Below are 14,252 nucleotides of genomic sequence, written 5' to 3' on the forward strand. Positions count from 1 at the left end.
GTGGGCCCCTGCCGGCCCAGCCGCCTTTCCCGGTGGTGTCCACCGCCCCGTGGGCCGTCCCAGGCAGGGGCTGACCACCGTGCCTGTCCACAGGGGCTGCCCTGTACAGCCGCCTCAGGGAGTACCTGCTTACCCAGGACCAGCTCAAGGAGAACGGCTACCCCTTCCCGCACCCAGAGCGGCCCGGGGGCGCAATCATCTTCACAGCTGAGGAGAAGAGGCCCAAGGACTGTGAGTCGCTGGCCTGCGATGGCCTAGGCGGGCAGGTGCAGGATGTGGGCAAGGCCGGGCACGCGGGCCCCAGCGTGAGCCTCAGCTTCCACCCGGGTCCCCACCCACAGCTTCCTGCAGGACCTGCTGCCGCTGTGGCACCGAGTACCTCGTGTCCTCTTCAGGCCGCTGCGTCCGGGATGAGGAGTGTTACTACCACTGGGGACGGCTGCGCCGGAACCGGGGTAAGGCTTTACCCAGGCCCTCCATCCCACCCAGGGTCCCTGGGCTGCACCATCCATGGCAGAGCCGGGACTAGCCCTTGGCCTCATTTTCTCTCCACCTGTTCTTTATGCAAAAGTAAGACGAGCTTTCCCATGACAGTGTTCAAATGCCACCACCTGAAAGGCCCTGTGTCCCTGCCTTCCTGTGCCCTTGGTCCATGGAAATGTGGAGGCTGCTGGCCCCAGGAGCGGAGGGGCTTGTCCCACCCTTGGCCTGGTGGTTCCATTCAATCCCCCAGGCAACCACGCAGCCATGCTCAGGACACATGGCCAGCCTTGCACAGCCTTGTGGCGGCCCCTAAAGCGATCGCCTCGGGGGTACCTGGAGGGTCCTGCCCGAGGCAGCGCTGCCCGAGAGGCCTCTGCAGAGTGCGTTGGTCTCCCTGGATCCAGGCCTGGGCGTCTTGGCTGCCAGACTATTGCCGGAGCCTGGTCTGCTTCCAGCTCTGCCAAGAGGCTGAGGCCTCCCGTCCTCAGTCCTCACTCCCTAGTAGGGCTCGGCAGATGCAGGTGGTCAGTGCCCTGGGGACTGTGGAGTGGGCCTGGCCGGGCCCTGACTGTGTGTCTGTGTCCCCTACAGTGGCCGGAGGCTGGGAGACCCAGTACATGTGCTGCTCAGCTGCCGCCGGCTCTGTCGGCTGCCAGGTCGCAAAGGTGAGAGCCCTGGCGTCCTGGTCCCCTCTGCCTGTTCTCAACAGACTTCTGCCTCCCCGTCGTTGGTGTGGGGTCCCTGGACACAGCACAGTCCTGGGCTCAGGGTCTGGGCCCCCGGGCAGCCTTTCTTGTGTTACCCAGAGAACGTAGCACCCATAGGCCCCAGGCCCTGTCCCTGGCCACTTCCCATCCTGGGAAGCCGTCCTCCCTGTGTCTTCTTGGCAAGCCCCCTTCCCCACCTGCTCACCAGGGTCCCAACCAGTGAACAGGCGTGATGGATGGATAGGACGGTCCCGAAGGGCTCAGAGATGTGCTGCTGCCACCCCCGCCCCCACTGCACCCCGAAGCCGCCCTCACCTGCCTTCTTCACCCCCCAGCAACATGTGCAGGATGGCCGGAAGGAGCGCCTTGAGGGCTTCGTGAAGACCTTTGAGAAAGAGCTCTCAGGAGACGCCCACCCGGGGATCTACGCCCTGGACTGCGAGATGGTGAGGCCGTTCTCTGCCCAGCCTCCGGTTTAGGATGGGGGAGGACCTGGCCTGGTGCAGCTGCCCCATATGGCCCCATGTGGGCCTGGCTCACCAGCCAGTGCTCAGGGTTTCTCTCACAGCACCGGTGCCTGTGGCTCCTGCCCTGGACCAACACCCCATACTTCCCAGTAGAGCCAAGCGCACCGGGCACTGGGCCCTGGCTCTGCCTGTGAATGGGAGGCAGGAGGGCTTTGGGAAAGGGGGTTGCTGAGGTGACACCCCACTTGGCCTCTCCTAGAAGTCCCACAGAGTCTCTGGCCACTGCCTCTGCCTTGCGGGGTTCTGGAGACCCGAAAGGGGGCAGGAGAGGGGAGGGAGGGAGGCCGGTGCCTGGAGCACATCTGAGGCACATCCCTCACCCGCAGTCCTACACCACGTATGGCCTGGAGCTGACGCGCGTCACGGTGGTCGACACGGACGTGCATGTGGTTTATGACACCTTCGTGAAGCCCGACAACGAGATCGTGGACTACAACACCAGGTGTGGCCAGTGCCCTCTGGGAGCCGGGAGCCCTCCCCACTGCCTCTCCCCAGGGACCCACCCTCCCCGCCCCACCAGCCAGTGCTTCCAGGCTGAGCCCTGGTGCCCCTCCTGCCCACTCCCCTAGGTTTTCGGGGGTGACGGAGGCTGACCTTGCTGACACAAGCGTCACGCTGCGTGACGTCCAGGCCGTTCTGCTGAGCATGTTCAGCGCTGACACCATCCTCATTGGACACAGCCTGGAGAGCGACCTCCTGGCCCTGAAGGTGCCCTGCCGGCCCGGGTCCCGCGCGGTTCTCCAGCAGGACCTGCGCAGGCCCCACGTGCGCTGACCTCTGCCGCTGCCCGCAGGTCATCCACAGCACCGTGGTGGACACGTCTGTGCTCTTCCCCCACCGCCTGGGCCTCCCCTACAAGCGGTCCCTGCGGAACCTCATGGCCGACTACCTCAGACAGATCATCCAGGACAATGGTGAGTGCCGGTACCTGCCCTGGGGCCGTCCCTGCACAGGGGCCACGTGCTCACCGCATCTGCCCCGCAGTGGATGGGCACAGTTCCAGCGAGGATGCCGGCGCCTGCATGCACCTGGTGATCTGGAAGGTTCGAGAAGACGCCAAGACCAAGCGATGACGCCTGCCCGCCTCCCACCCGCCTCTCCTGCCGCCCCACTGGTCCTTAGCCCCAGGCCTCTTCCAAAACAGTGCAATAAATCTCTGGTAACCCGTCCACCTGGCCGAGGCAGCCCAGAGCAGCGGGAGGAGCTGGCGGCCAGAGAACGCCCAGCCCAGCCCAGCCTACCCCTGCTCACGTCCTGCCGCACCCCTCCGCCCGTCCCCACCCTCTGCCCCCCCAGCCCTCTGGCGTCTCTAGAAACTGCTGCTGACGGAGACCAGGACAGAGTCCGCCCCCACCCGGCCTGCAGCCCCTCCTGCCCCTCCTGCCAGGCCTTCCTCCCCAGGTGGTGGCCGGCACCTCTGCTCCTCACATGGGTCGAGGGGCGGGCTTGTCCCGGGTTTGTTTGAGACAGTCTTTTTTTATTTTGTATTGTTATTTTTATTATTTTTAATTTAAACCTGATGACTTGCACAGCATCTTTCCCACCGGGAAGAGCGGGCCTGCTGCCTTCCCTCCTGGGGGGTGGGGGTGGGACAGACCCCAGTGGGGGCCAGGGCCGCACTCAGCCCAGCGTGGGCTGGACCGGCCTCTGTGCTCCAGGGGCTGGCCTGTCTTCGGGGCGCCGGCTTCCACCACTCGCCGCCCGACCCCTGCACTCCGTGACCTCTGAGAACCCAGGCGGCCCCTCATTAGTCCCAGGGTCCGTCGTCCGGAGGGAGCCCACTGGCCTCCGGACACTGTCTTCCCGCCAGAGCCCCGTCCTCCTCTGCGGGGCTCTCCGGACCCCTTCCCCCTCACCTCCAGGCAGGGACAGAATAAATGTTTGTATGGATTTTAGATTTTGTGGTGGTCTTGGTTTTGGTACTTGGTGAGCCCTCTGCATGTACCCCAGGGAGGCCACTGTCCCTGCAGCCAGGACTGATTCTCTTCCCATCAACACAGAGAAAACAGCAGTGAAACTTTCCCTCACAAAAGCTCGCCCAGTGCTGGCTCCCCCTGGGCTGGGCCACACCTGCTGTGGGGTCCCAGTTCCAGCCCCAGATCATGGGCCACCATCCTGTAGCTTCTAGTGCCTCTTGGACAGTGGGTGGTGTCCCCAGTCCTGTGTGGAGCTGGGCCCTGCGCACAGAGCTGGCATCCCTCTCTGCCTTGCCCAGAGATAGGGACTGCACACAGATGGTGAGAGGGGGTTAAAGAGACTGGGAGCTGCTGCGTGTTGCCCGTCAAAGGATGGAGTGCAGACACGAAAAGCTGTTCCGGCCCTTACCAGGAAATGCCACACATCGTGTGGTGCACAGACATCTCAGGCAACCTTGGTTGCATCGGGACCCCACTTGGGAATGGGAGGCCCAGGGGTGGGCCCCACTTTTTATTGACCTCAAGTAGAAAAAGTGACGAGCCTCGTGGGACAGGACCCAGCAGCTGGGGGCAGGTTGCCTGGAGGGGGTTTCCTGCCACCCTGGTCTCAGGCTTCTGCTGAAGGGCAAGGCCAAGGGCGCAGGGCCCGGGATGAGGACGTGGGGGCCCTCCCCAGAGGACTCCGTCCCAAGGCTGCAGAGGTAGAAGGGTTACCTTCCCAGTTCTGGGTTCTGCATCCCTCCAGGGCCCTCCACCCTCGAGGGCTGTTCCTGTGACTAGGTGACTCTCCCCACCTCTTCTGTAAAGGAGTTTTCTTTATTTTTGAGACACAGTCTCGCTTTGTCACCCAATCTCAGCTTGCTGCAACCTCTGTCTGCTGAGTAGCTAGGATTATAGCCGTGCCATCACACCTGGCTAATTTTGTATTTTTAGTAGAGATGGAGTTTCACCACGTTGGCCAAGCTGGTCTCGAACTCCTGACGTCAAGTGATCCACCTGCCTCGGCCTCCCAAAGTGTTGGGATTACAGGCGTGAGCCACTGTGCCCGGCTTTGTGTTCTAAATAAATGGCGCAGGTGTGTATTCGCTGTTTCTGTGCATTCCCATGTGATGTCAGCCTCCCCCTTCCCAGAATGCACATGGTGCCTCAGGACACAGCCCACGGGGGGTCCCAAGGCTGGCCTGCCCTGGCTTCAGCCCCCAGGGACTCCCTTCAGCTTGTGAAGCCACCTGTTGCCACTGGAGGCTTCAGGGCCTTTGCACAAGTGCCTTGGGCAAGCTCCTGCCCCCGGATGGTGCCCCCTGCGAAGGCTGGGGTGGGGGAATCTGGTCCTCACAGCTGCACCCAACCAGGTCTCTTCTACAGTTTATGAGAACGGTGTGTTCAAACCCCCAGCCCCGGGTCTTTTTCATAACCACTGAGCAAGCAAGCGCAGGGGAAGTGTTGAAGGAATGAAAGGAGAGAAGTTAAACACAGTGGCCTGCCTGCCTGCTTGTGGTCCCAGCTACTCTGGCGGCTGAGGCAGGAGGATCGCTTGAGCCCAGGAGGTGGAGGCTGCAGTGAGCTCTGATCACACCACTGCACTCCAGCCCGGGTGACAAAGTGAAACTCTGTCTAAAAAAAGAGAGGTTCCCTGGCAGCCTCCAGGGCCAAGCAGTCTTCCAGTTTGGGCTTCCAAAGAAAGAGGGTTTGTGATCACCGAGAGCCCTCAGGTGGTTGCCACTTCGATGGGGGAGGTGGCCTCCCTATCCCCCTCCACCCATGTTTGCCTCTCCCTTTGGGCCCTCACCCCAGGTAGCCTCACTCTTGGGGGCATTTCATCTTCAGCAGCCCCTCCGCACACACTTTCTGACCCTGGCTCCCGGCCCTATCTCTGGCCTGGACCCGCCGTAGCCTTGTCGCTGAACTCACCCCTGCCAATTCTTCATTAAGGATCCCTGAGCCCTTGCCACCTGCTGGACAGAACCCTGCGGGCTTCCTCCTGGCCTTAGAGTGGTCTCAATGGCTATAACCGCCTCTCCCCAGCCTGGTGCTCAGCCCTGCATCTGCGCTCGTTGAACGTGTATGGGATGAATGAACGAACACAGGACACGGATCAGACACGACTTACACACCGGCCGTTACCTGTGGTCCTTCCTCCTGCTCTCTGCCACGCTGGCCCCACCAGCCTCAGCCCCGTCAGGTCTGCAAGGCCCATTCCAGCCTGACCAAGCCCGGCCCGGCCGTGCCCTGACACCCTGTTCCCTTTCAGGCTCCGCCCCTGCACTGGCACTGCTCCCTAAGGCCCTCCCAAGGCCCTGCCTTCTGTCCTGGACCCAACCTGAGCGCCCTCCTACCCTGACCCTGCTCTGCGCGGCCCCGCCTTCCTCCTTTGTCACGCCCCCGATCCTAGCCCCGCCCCTACCTCGAGCTTGCTTTGCAAGGCCATGCTCAACCCCGCCTCCCTCTTTGGCCACGCCCCTGGATCCTGGCCCCGCCCCTACCTAAACCCTGCTTTGCGCGGCCCCGCCTCCCTCTTTGGCCAAGCCCCGGGTCCTGGCCCCGCCCCTACTCTGACTCTGCTCAGCGACACCCCCGTTCGGCCCCGCCTTCCTCCTTTGTAACGGCTCCGGATCGCAGCCCCCGCCCCTACCATAACACTGCTCCGCAAGGCCGTGCTCAACCCCGCCTCCCGCTTTGGCCAAGCCCCTGAGTCCTGGCCCCGCCCCTACTCTGACTCTGCTCAGCGAGACCCCGCTTGGCCTCGCCTTCCTTCTAGCCCCTTCCCCAAAGTCCCGGCCCCTCCCCAGACCCAGGCACCGCTCCCGAGCGTCTTCTATCCTGGCCTGTTCTGCGAGGCTCTGCTCGGCCCGCCCTTCTGCCGTGACCATGTCCCTGAGGCCTGGCCCGGATCCTGCTCGGCCGTGCTCCGCTCGACCCCACCCTCGAGGCCCCGCCCCTTCTTCGCCTTGGCCCCACCCACCCCTCCAGGCCCCGCCCTCGGCCCCCTTCCGGGCTCCGAACTGGCTCCACCTTCGCCTTGGCCGGGCCCCGAGGCCCCGCCCCGAGACCCCGTCACCCGTTTCAGGACCGTTGGCACCGGGCTAACGGTTCCACCACGTCCGCCGCCCTGGACGCCCGCGGCCTGCCCCTCCCTGCCTGTCCTGCGCAGGTGAGCGGCGGGTGCTCCCACTGTTGTGCGTCCCCGGGAGCCCGCGCACCCTCTCTGGGCTCCACCCGGGCTGAGAGCTGGGGTCGTGGTGGCGGGGGTGGAGAGGGCGCCCCTAGAGGTTCGCGCGGTTGGGGCCCCGGGGCGGGTGCAGACAGCCCTGGACTCTGGAGCCCTGTCCAGGGCGGTCCCTGTGCCTCTGCGGCTGCGGGAAGACGGGGTGGGGGGCTTCCGAGTAATGGGGCGTCCCGGTTAGTGAGGGAGCAGGAAGCCAGCGCTGTGTCCGTGTCTGTTTCTGCCCCCAGATACACTTTGAGTGGATTCTGGCCATTTGAGCATTCTCTCCAACTCTCCAACCCCCAGTCTGCCCCCACGGGGGTCTCCCCCACCTCTCCCCCGTCCCACAGCCTAAACCCCTCTTGGCCCTGAACCTCCGTTTTCCTCATGTGGTGAATGGGCACTGGCTCCTCTCAGACTCCCAGGAGCACCAGAGCTGGCCCTGAGCCAAGCCCTGCCCCACCAGGACCTGGCGACACGGGTGACTCAGACGTGACTCAGGAAGTCTCAGGTCCTGCTGGCATCCGCGGAGGTGAGAAGGTGATCAGAGCTGGGATGGGGGACTCCCCAGGCAGAGGGGCACCCCAGAGGAGGCACAAGGCCCAGGCTGGCCGGGCTGGGAAGTATGAACAGAGACTGGAAGGGTGAGGATGGGTGCACCGGGCGGCCGGAACACAGGGGCAGGGGCTTGGTGGAGAGGGCGCTGCTAGAGAGCTGGCAGGTGGGGGGCCAATTGCTGGCGTCTAGGGGTGGTTTGCCTCATAGGGGGCCAAACCAGGGCCGCCGGTGCAGGGCTAGAGCTAGACCCACATTCCTGAACCTGCTAGTGGAGAAGATTCCAGGATCTTCCGACAATGTGCCGTCTGCCTGCATTGCCCCCATCAGAGTTTGCTGCCCAGCCGGAGGGGTGAGGAGGCGGGTGGCCATGCCTGACCCTCATGCTGTGTTTTGAGATGTAACATATAGCCCGGGGGTCCCATTCAGTCAGTGAACAGACGACTGAGCCCCTAAGCTGGTGCCACATGGGGAGAGGGGCAGGAGGCCGTCAGCGAAACCAGGAGGAGGTGAGAGTGGTCCTTCCAGGAAAAGCGAGGTGTGGGGAGCAGTGGCCGGAGGCTGGCATGGCCAGAAGCTGGCATGGCTGGCGGCAGAGTCCTTCTAGGCTGTACTGGTGGGAGGTGACCAGGGTGGCTGGTGGGGGACACTGGCAGATGGGCTTTTGCAGGTTTGAGGATCATCTTGGGGTCCCCTGGGTCTCAGGGTGTCCAAGGCGAGACACACAGCCTATGGCTGGACATTCAGAGCCTGGAGGGGAGGCTGCAGATGAGTGTGGGAGGTAGCATTTGAGAGGGCTGGCCCCTAGGCTGTGAGCTCCTTGAAGACGGAGTGGTGCCCAGCCAGGGCTGGGGCCACTGCTGTGACCCGGCGCCCCTCTCTCCCACAGCCCAACCAGCATGGGCAGCCTCGGCCAGAGAGAAGATCTCCAAGATGAGGACAGGAACTCAGGTGCTGATCCTGGGCAGAGGGGGCGGTGCAGGTGGGAGGGATTACGAAGTTCAGGGCTGGCAAGGCGTGGTGGGTCTCGCCTATAATCCCAGCACTTTGGCAGGCTGAGGCGGGTGGATCACTTGAGGTCAGGGGTTCGAAAGCCTGGGCAACATGGAGAAACCCCGTTTCTACTAAATATACGAAAATTAGCTGGGTGTGGTGGCGCATGCCTGTAATTACAGCTACTGGGGAGGCTGAGACAGGAGAATCACTTGAACCCAGGAGGTGGAGGTTGCAGTGAGCTGAGATTGTGCTACTGCACTCCAGCCTGGGTGACAGAGCGAGCCTCCATCTCAAAAAAAAAAAAAAAAAGTGCAGGGCTGAGGCTGAGGCTGAGACAGGCTGGGGTCCCCCAGACCTGCACGTCAGGCCTTGCCTAGGATTCTCATTTGGTTTCTAGTAGTCTCCAACCCTAGTACTGACTGGGTTTGGGGGATTTGGCTCAGGATTTGGGGGCTGCATGCCCAGAAAGATCTGGGCCGCCAGCTGGATGTATGGCCTTGGACACCCGAGAGCCCATCACCGAGCCTCAGTTTACCCCCCTCTGTAAGATGTATAGGCCTGGGCCAGGCATGGTGGCTCATGTCTGTAATCCCAGCACTTTGGGAGGCCAAGGCGGTGGATCACGAGGTCAGGAGATCGAGACCATCCTAGCTAACACAGTGAAACCCCATGTCTACTAAAAAATACAAAAAATTAGCCGGGCGTGGTGGCGGGCACCTGTAGCCCCAGCTACTCAGGAGGCTGAGGCAGGAGAATGGTGTGAACCGGGGAGGTGGAGCTTGCAGTGAACCGAGATTGCGCCACTGCACTGCAGCCTGGGCGACAGAGCCAGACTCCGTCTCAAAAAAAAAAAAAAAAAAAAAAAATGTATAGGCCTGAATGGGTCTCCCAGGGCCTGTTCTCTGCGTCTCAGGACTGGCCCGTGGCCGGGGGGCGTGGGTGGCCACTCTTGGAATCCACTTGTGCCGGCGCCAACTATGGGCAGGGATCTGGTAGGTCCCCAGGTGGGGCCTGCTGCCCGACTGTCTGTTTACGGGCTCCGACATCTCGGGCCTCCCCGGCGCCTGGGTCCCGCGGGCCCCATTAGCCCTCCTGCAGGCGGTCATTAGGGGTGTTTGTCCTGGGCCTCAATCTCCAGTGACGCCCGGCTGTCTCGCTGCAGCATTCACTTGGGAGGTCCAGGCTAACAACCGCACCTACAACGCACAGTTCAAGGAGAAGGTGTTCCTGTGCTGGCGGAGGAAGAAATACAAGGTGGGCGGCCCCTCCCGCACCTCCCCGGCCCCCAGAGGAGCTGCCTGGTACCCCTGGGGAATCTATTTTTTGCACCTCCTGAGTCCTGCCTCTGCTTGTATTTGCTCGATAGTTTTCTTTTTTCTTTTTCTTTTTCTCTTTTTTTTTGAGACAGAGTCTCCCTCTGTCGACCAGGCTGGAGTGCAGTGGCGAGATCTCTGCTCACTGCAACCTCCACCTCCGGGGCTCAAGCAATTCTCCTGCCTCAGCTTCCCAAGTAGCTGGGATTACAGGCGTGCACAACCACGCCTGGCTAATTTTTGTATTTTTAGTAGAGACGAAGTTTCACCATGTTGGCCAGGCTGGTCTCGAACTCCTGACCTCAGGTGATCCACCCACCTCGGCCTCCCAAAGTACTGGGATTACAGGTGTGAGCCACTGCGCTCGGCCTCTTTTTTTCTTTTTTCTGTTTTGAGATGGAATCTCACTGTGTCGCCCAGGCTGGAGTGCAGTGGCAAGATCTCGGCTCACTGCAACCTCTGCCTCCCGGGTTCAAGCGATTCTCCTGCCTGAGACTCCCGAGTAGCTGGGACTACAGGCACCCACCACCACACCCGGCTACTTTTTTGCATCTTTAGTAGAGATGGGGTTTCATCATTTTGGCCAGGCTGGTCTGGAACTCCTGACTTCAAGTGATCCACCCGCCTCGACCTCCTGAAATGCTGGGATTACAGGGGTGAGCCACCATGTCCGGCCAATATTTTTATTTTCCTCTCGAGGACAAAAGCGCCTGTCCTAACCAAATCACTGGTTTGGCACAAGAGTTCTGTGCATCTCATTTGCCCTGTCCCAGTGCACGTGAGGGTCAGTTAATACCCAACCTGAAAGTACAATGTGTCCATCGGGGCCCTACCTGAAATCCTCTTGGGTGTCTTGCTTTGGTCACAGCTCAATGAGTCTTTGCACTCAGTAGAAGCTCAATTAATGCTGGCTGCAGGCTTTTGCATTACTGAGCGGGTGCTCAGTAAATGCTGCCCTGAGGCCTTGCATTCAGCAGGTGCTCAGTAAATGCTGCCCTGAGGGCTTGCATTCCGCAGGTGCTCAGTAAATGCTGCCCTGAGGGCTTGCATTCCGCAGGTGCTCAGTAAATGCTGCCCTGAGGCCTTGCATTCAGCAGGTGCTCAGTAAATGCTGCCCTGAGGCCTTACATTCAGCAGGTGCTCAGTAAATGCTGCCCTGAGGCTTTGCATTCCGCAGGTGCTCATAAATGCTGCCCTGAGGCTTACATTCAGCAGGTGCTCAGTAAATGCTGCCCTGAGGCCTTGCATTCCGCAGGTGCTCAGTAAATGCTGCCCCGAGGCCTTACATTCAGCAGGTGCTCAGTAAATTCTGCCCTGAGGCCTTGTATTCCGCAGGTGCTCAGTAAATGCTGCCCCGAGGCCTTGCATTCAGCAGGTGCTCAGTAAATGCTGCCCTGAGGCCTTGCATTCCGCAGGTGCTCGGTAAATGCTGCCCTGGGGCCTTGCATTCCGCAGGTGCTCAGTAAATGCTGCTCTGAGGCTTTGCATTCAGCAGGTGCTCGGTAAATGCTGCCCTGAGGCCTTGCATTCCGCAGGTGCTCAGTAAATGCTGCCCTGAGACCTTACATTCAGCAGGTGCTCAGTAAATGCTGCTCTGAGGCCTTGCATTCTGCAGGTGCTCAGTAAATGCTGCCCTGAGGCCTTACATTCCGCAGGTGCTCAGTAAATGCTGCCCTGAGGCCTTGCATTCCGCAGGTGCCCAGTAAATGCTGCCCTGGGGACTTGCATTCAGCAGGTGCTCAGTAAATGCTGCCCTGAGGCCTTGCATTCTGCAGGTGCTCAGTAAATGCTGCCCTGAGGCCTTGCATTCCACAGGTACCCTGTAAAAGGTGGCTTCAAGACTTTGCATTCAATAGCTAATTAACCCAGGCTCCAGGTTTTGCATTCAGCAGGTGCTCAGTAAATGCTGGCTTGAGGTCTTTCATTTATTAATAATGCTGGCTTGAAGCTTTGCATTCAGCAGGTGCTCAGTAAATGTTGGCCTGAGGCCTTGCATTCAGCAGGTGCTCAGTAACCGCTGGCTCAGTAGGTGCTTAATGAGGTGTCCCACAGCCCAGAGGATGCTGGGCAAGGCCAAGTGGGGCAGGTCTGGCCTTGGGCACCCCCATCCCCTGGCCTGGATGGCACCCCCTGCCAGGCGGCCCGCGGCTCTCGTTCCAGACCAATGTCGTCCGCACAGCCAAGTACAGCTTCTTCTCGTTCCTGCCGCTGAACCTGTACGAGCAGTTCCACCGAGTGTCCAACCTGTACTTCCTCCTCATCATCATCCTGCAGGTGAGGCGCGTCGCCTCCTCCAGGAAGTCCCCCCAGCCACCTGGCAGCATCGATGTATTCGTCTATGTGATGGGTGGGTTCACGTCCCACTCCCCACAGACTCCCCACAGACTGGGACCCTCAGTGCTGAGTCCCTACTACCCTGCCCAGGGCCTGGCACACAAAAGGCAATCAATACACGTTGAATGACGAAGGTGGATGGACGGACCCTCCAGGTCTGATGACGAGCACCCTCTCCACACCCCGTTGGTTCCTGCTGGGCAGGGCTGGGCGTTGGGAGGCATAGCTGTTCCCCAGCCTAGACGGCCTTGGCCACGCAGCTCCCCTGGCCCCCGCCCTCCTAGCTGACCTCAGAGGCGAGGGGGAAGGAGGAGCCCCAGAGCATGTTCTTGGGACCTACAGAGCCACTTCCTGGTACCTGGGTGGTCCAGGCCAGCATGGGGCCAGCAGCCAGCCAGCGGTGCTGTTTTCAGAGCACCCACTCTCACCTGACATCTCATTTCTGTTCTGGATAGAGAGGTTCTCCTTTTATCCGTCGAGTCATTCAGCATTAATGGAGTACCTACTGTGTGCAGGCCACTGGCCGGGCACCAGGGTGGGGGATGGTGGAGCTCACACCTGCAGGGTGACCTGGGGAAGCAGGGACACGGGAGGGAGGGGGAGCAGTGGCGGCCAAGCTTGGGGCTGGTGAAGGCTCCCTGGAGGAGGCAATGTGGGAGCTGGGCTTGGATGGGAGAAGAGGAGTTTGCTGGGGAGACGAGGCGTGTGGGAGAAGTTCCAGGCAGGTGGAGGGATGCCGGGGGGTTTGTCCCGAGGGCTGCGGGGTGCGGGTGATGGCTGGACTCCGGCCAAGGTGGCCAGCATATGCGTCACATGGTGTCAAGTGCGGGGCTGGGTTGGCTCGGTGGAAGGGCAGGGGACGGGGGAGTGGGCTGGTGTGACCCTTCCTGCGGCCGCCTCCACATCAGAGCATTCCCGACATCTCCACGCTGCCCTGGTTCTCGCTCGGTGCCCCCATGGTCTGCCTCCTCTTCATCCGTGCCGCCCGGGACCTGGTGGACGACATCGTGAGTGCTGTTGGACGCAGCTGCCTGGGGGAGGGAGCAGGGGCCGAATGGGGGGCGTCTCTTGAGCCCTGGGCGAGAGCGGGAGGAGGGCTGGGCTTCCTGGAGCGTTAGGGGAACACGGGCCTGGGAGCCTCAGCTGTTGGGCTACATTGTCCTTATCTGCCGGCACCCACATTGGGCAGGTGCTGCCGGTGGCGTTGGCTCTGTCAGCTGCGTGGTTTTGGGGCCGTTGAGCTTTGGTGGGGTAGTGGTCTGGCAGGCACACTAGGTGGTGGGCAGCTCGCCTGTCTTCTCCCCGCCAGCAGCAGTGGGTCCAGCGGCCCCCATGCCCGGGATCCCTGGGCAGATGCAACGTGGCATGGGGCCAGTGGACAGGGACCCTGTGTTGCGGGCAGGCACGGGCACTGCTGGGCTGCGACGCGGCAGCGGCCCGGGCGGGGGCAGGAGAGGCTGGATGGTCTTTCTGATCCTTTCCCTCCTGGCCCAGGGGAGGCACAAGAGTGACAGAGCCATCAACAACAGACCTTGCCAGATTCTAATGGGGAAGAGGTGAGGCTGGGGCTGCAGCTGGGGATCCACGGGGACATGGGGGGCTCCAGCCCAGCAGGGTCATCGGCCTCGGCAAGTGTCCATCACCTTCCACGCTCCCCGATCTCCCAGCTGGTTGAGTCCGACAGGAACCAGGCCTGCATTCATTAGGCGTGTGGCCGGGATGAGGACAGAGGCCGAGGCCCTGATGGCGAACCCTTGCAGAGCTCGGGGCTCGGGCGATGGGGAGGACAAGGACAGTCTGAAGAGGACATGGGTGCAGGACCCTGGAGATCACCGGGTGGGAGCGTGGACCCTCGGGGAGTGGGGTGGGAGGCCGGGGAAGGCTTCCTGAGGGGGTAAAGGCCTGGAGGTGGGGACTGCAGCTGCGGGCCCCACATCATCCCGTGCCTCTGCTCTCCCGGTGTGGGGAGGGTCGGCAGAGGGAGGGACCTCCTTCGCAACCCCCTCTCCCCTCAGCTTCAAGCGGAAGAAATGGCAGGATCTGTGCGTGGGGGATGTGGTCTGTCTCCGCAAAGACAACATCGTCCCAGTGAGCTGGGGTTGACCCCGAGGTCCCAGAACTACGCGCCCCTGCACCGAGAGCGCCCCTCCCAGGGTGGGGAGGGTGGCCGCGCCCCCAACTTGTCTTGCATCCCCTCTTGCGACGCTTCCCCCCAC

The 14,252-nt window shown here is 61.8% G+C and overlaps 2 protein-coding genes across 12 annotated transcripts in view; both read left to right on the plus strand.

Moving 5' to 3' along the window:
- The window catches only part of REXO1 (RNA exonuclease 1 homolog), a 33,726-nt gene extending 30,114 nt beyond the window's left edge, over window positions 1-3,612 (plus strand). The window contains exons 9-16 of the mRNA XM_030795888.1: window positions 94-231; window positions 342-455; window positions 1,075-1,148; window positions 1,526-1,636; window positions 2,044-2,159; window positions 2,287-2,425; window positions 2,511-2,631; window positions 2,702-3,612. Coding sequence (XP_030651748.1) covers window positions 94-231; window positions 342-455; window positions 1,075-1,148; window positions 1,526-1,636; window positions 2,044-2,159; window positions 2,287-2,425; window positions 2,511-2,631; window positions 2,702-2,790 — 902 coding nt within the window. The 3' untranslated portion in view covers window positions 2,791-3,612. The remainder of the gene's footprint in view (window positions 1-93; window positions 232-341; window positions 456-1,074; window positions 1,149-1,525; window positions 1,637-2,043; window positions 2,160-2,286; window positions 2,426-2,510; window positions 2,632-2,701) is intronic.
- A 1,004-nt stretch (window positions 3,613-4,616) lies between these two features.
- ATP8B3 (ATPase phospholipid transporting 8B3) overlaps window positions 4,617-14,252 on the plus strand; it is a 32,616-nt gene continuing 22,980 nt past the window's right edge. For 2 of the 11 annotated variants that reach the window (XM_030795882.1, XM_030795881.1), the window contains exons 1-9: window positions 4,617-4,708; window positions 5,659-5,815; window positions 5,885-6,784; window positions 7,087-8,344; window positions 9,552-9,643; window positions 11,863-11,976; window positions 12,945-13,043; window positions 13,531-13,592; window positions 14,052-14,124. In XM_030795882.1, the coding sequence (XP_030651742.1) occupies window positions 8,293-8,344; window positions 9,552-9,643; window positions 11,863-11,976; window positions 12,945-13,043; window positions 13,531-13,592; window positions 14,052-14,124 (492 nt within the window). In that variant the 5' untranslated portion in view covers window positions 4,617-4,708; window positions 5,659-5,815; window positions 5,885-6,784; window positions 7,087-8,292. The other 9 variants (XM_030795887.1, XM_030795879.1, XM_030795878.1 and 6 more) reach the window with 9 other exon arrangements.

The sequence above is a fragment of the Nomascus leucogenys genome, chromosome 17 (genome assembly GCF_006542625.1).
Source record: "Nomascus leucogenys isolate Asia chromosome 17, Asia_NLE_v1, whole genome shotgun sequence".
In the NCBI taxonomy this organism is placed as follows: domain Eukaryota; kingdom Metazoa; phylum Chordata; class Mammalia; order Primates; family Hylobatidae; genus Nomascus; species Nomascus leucogenys.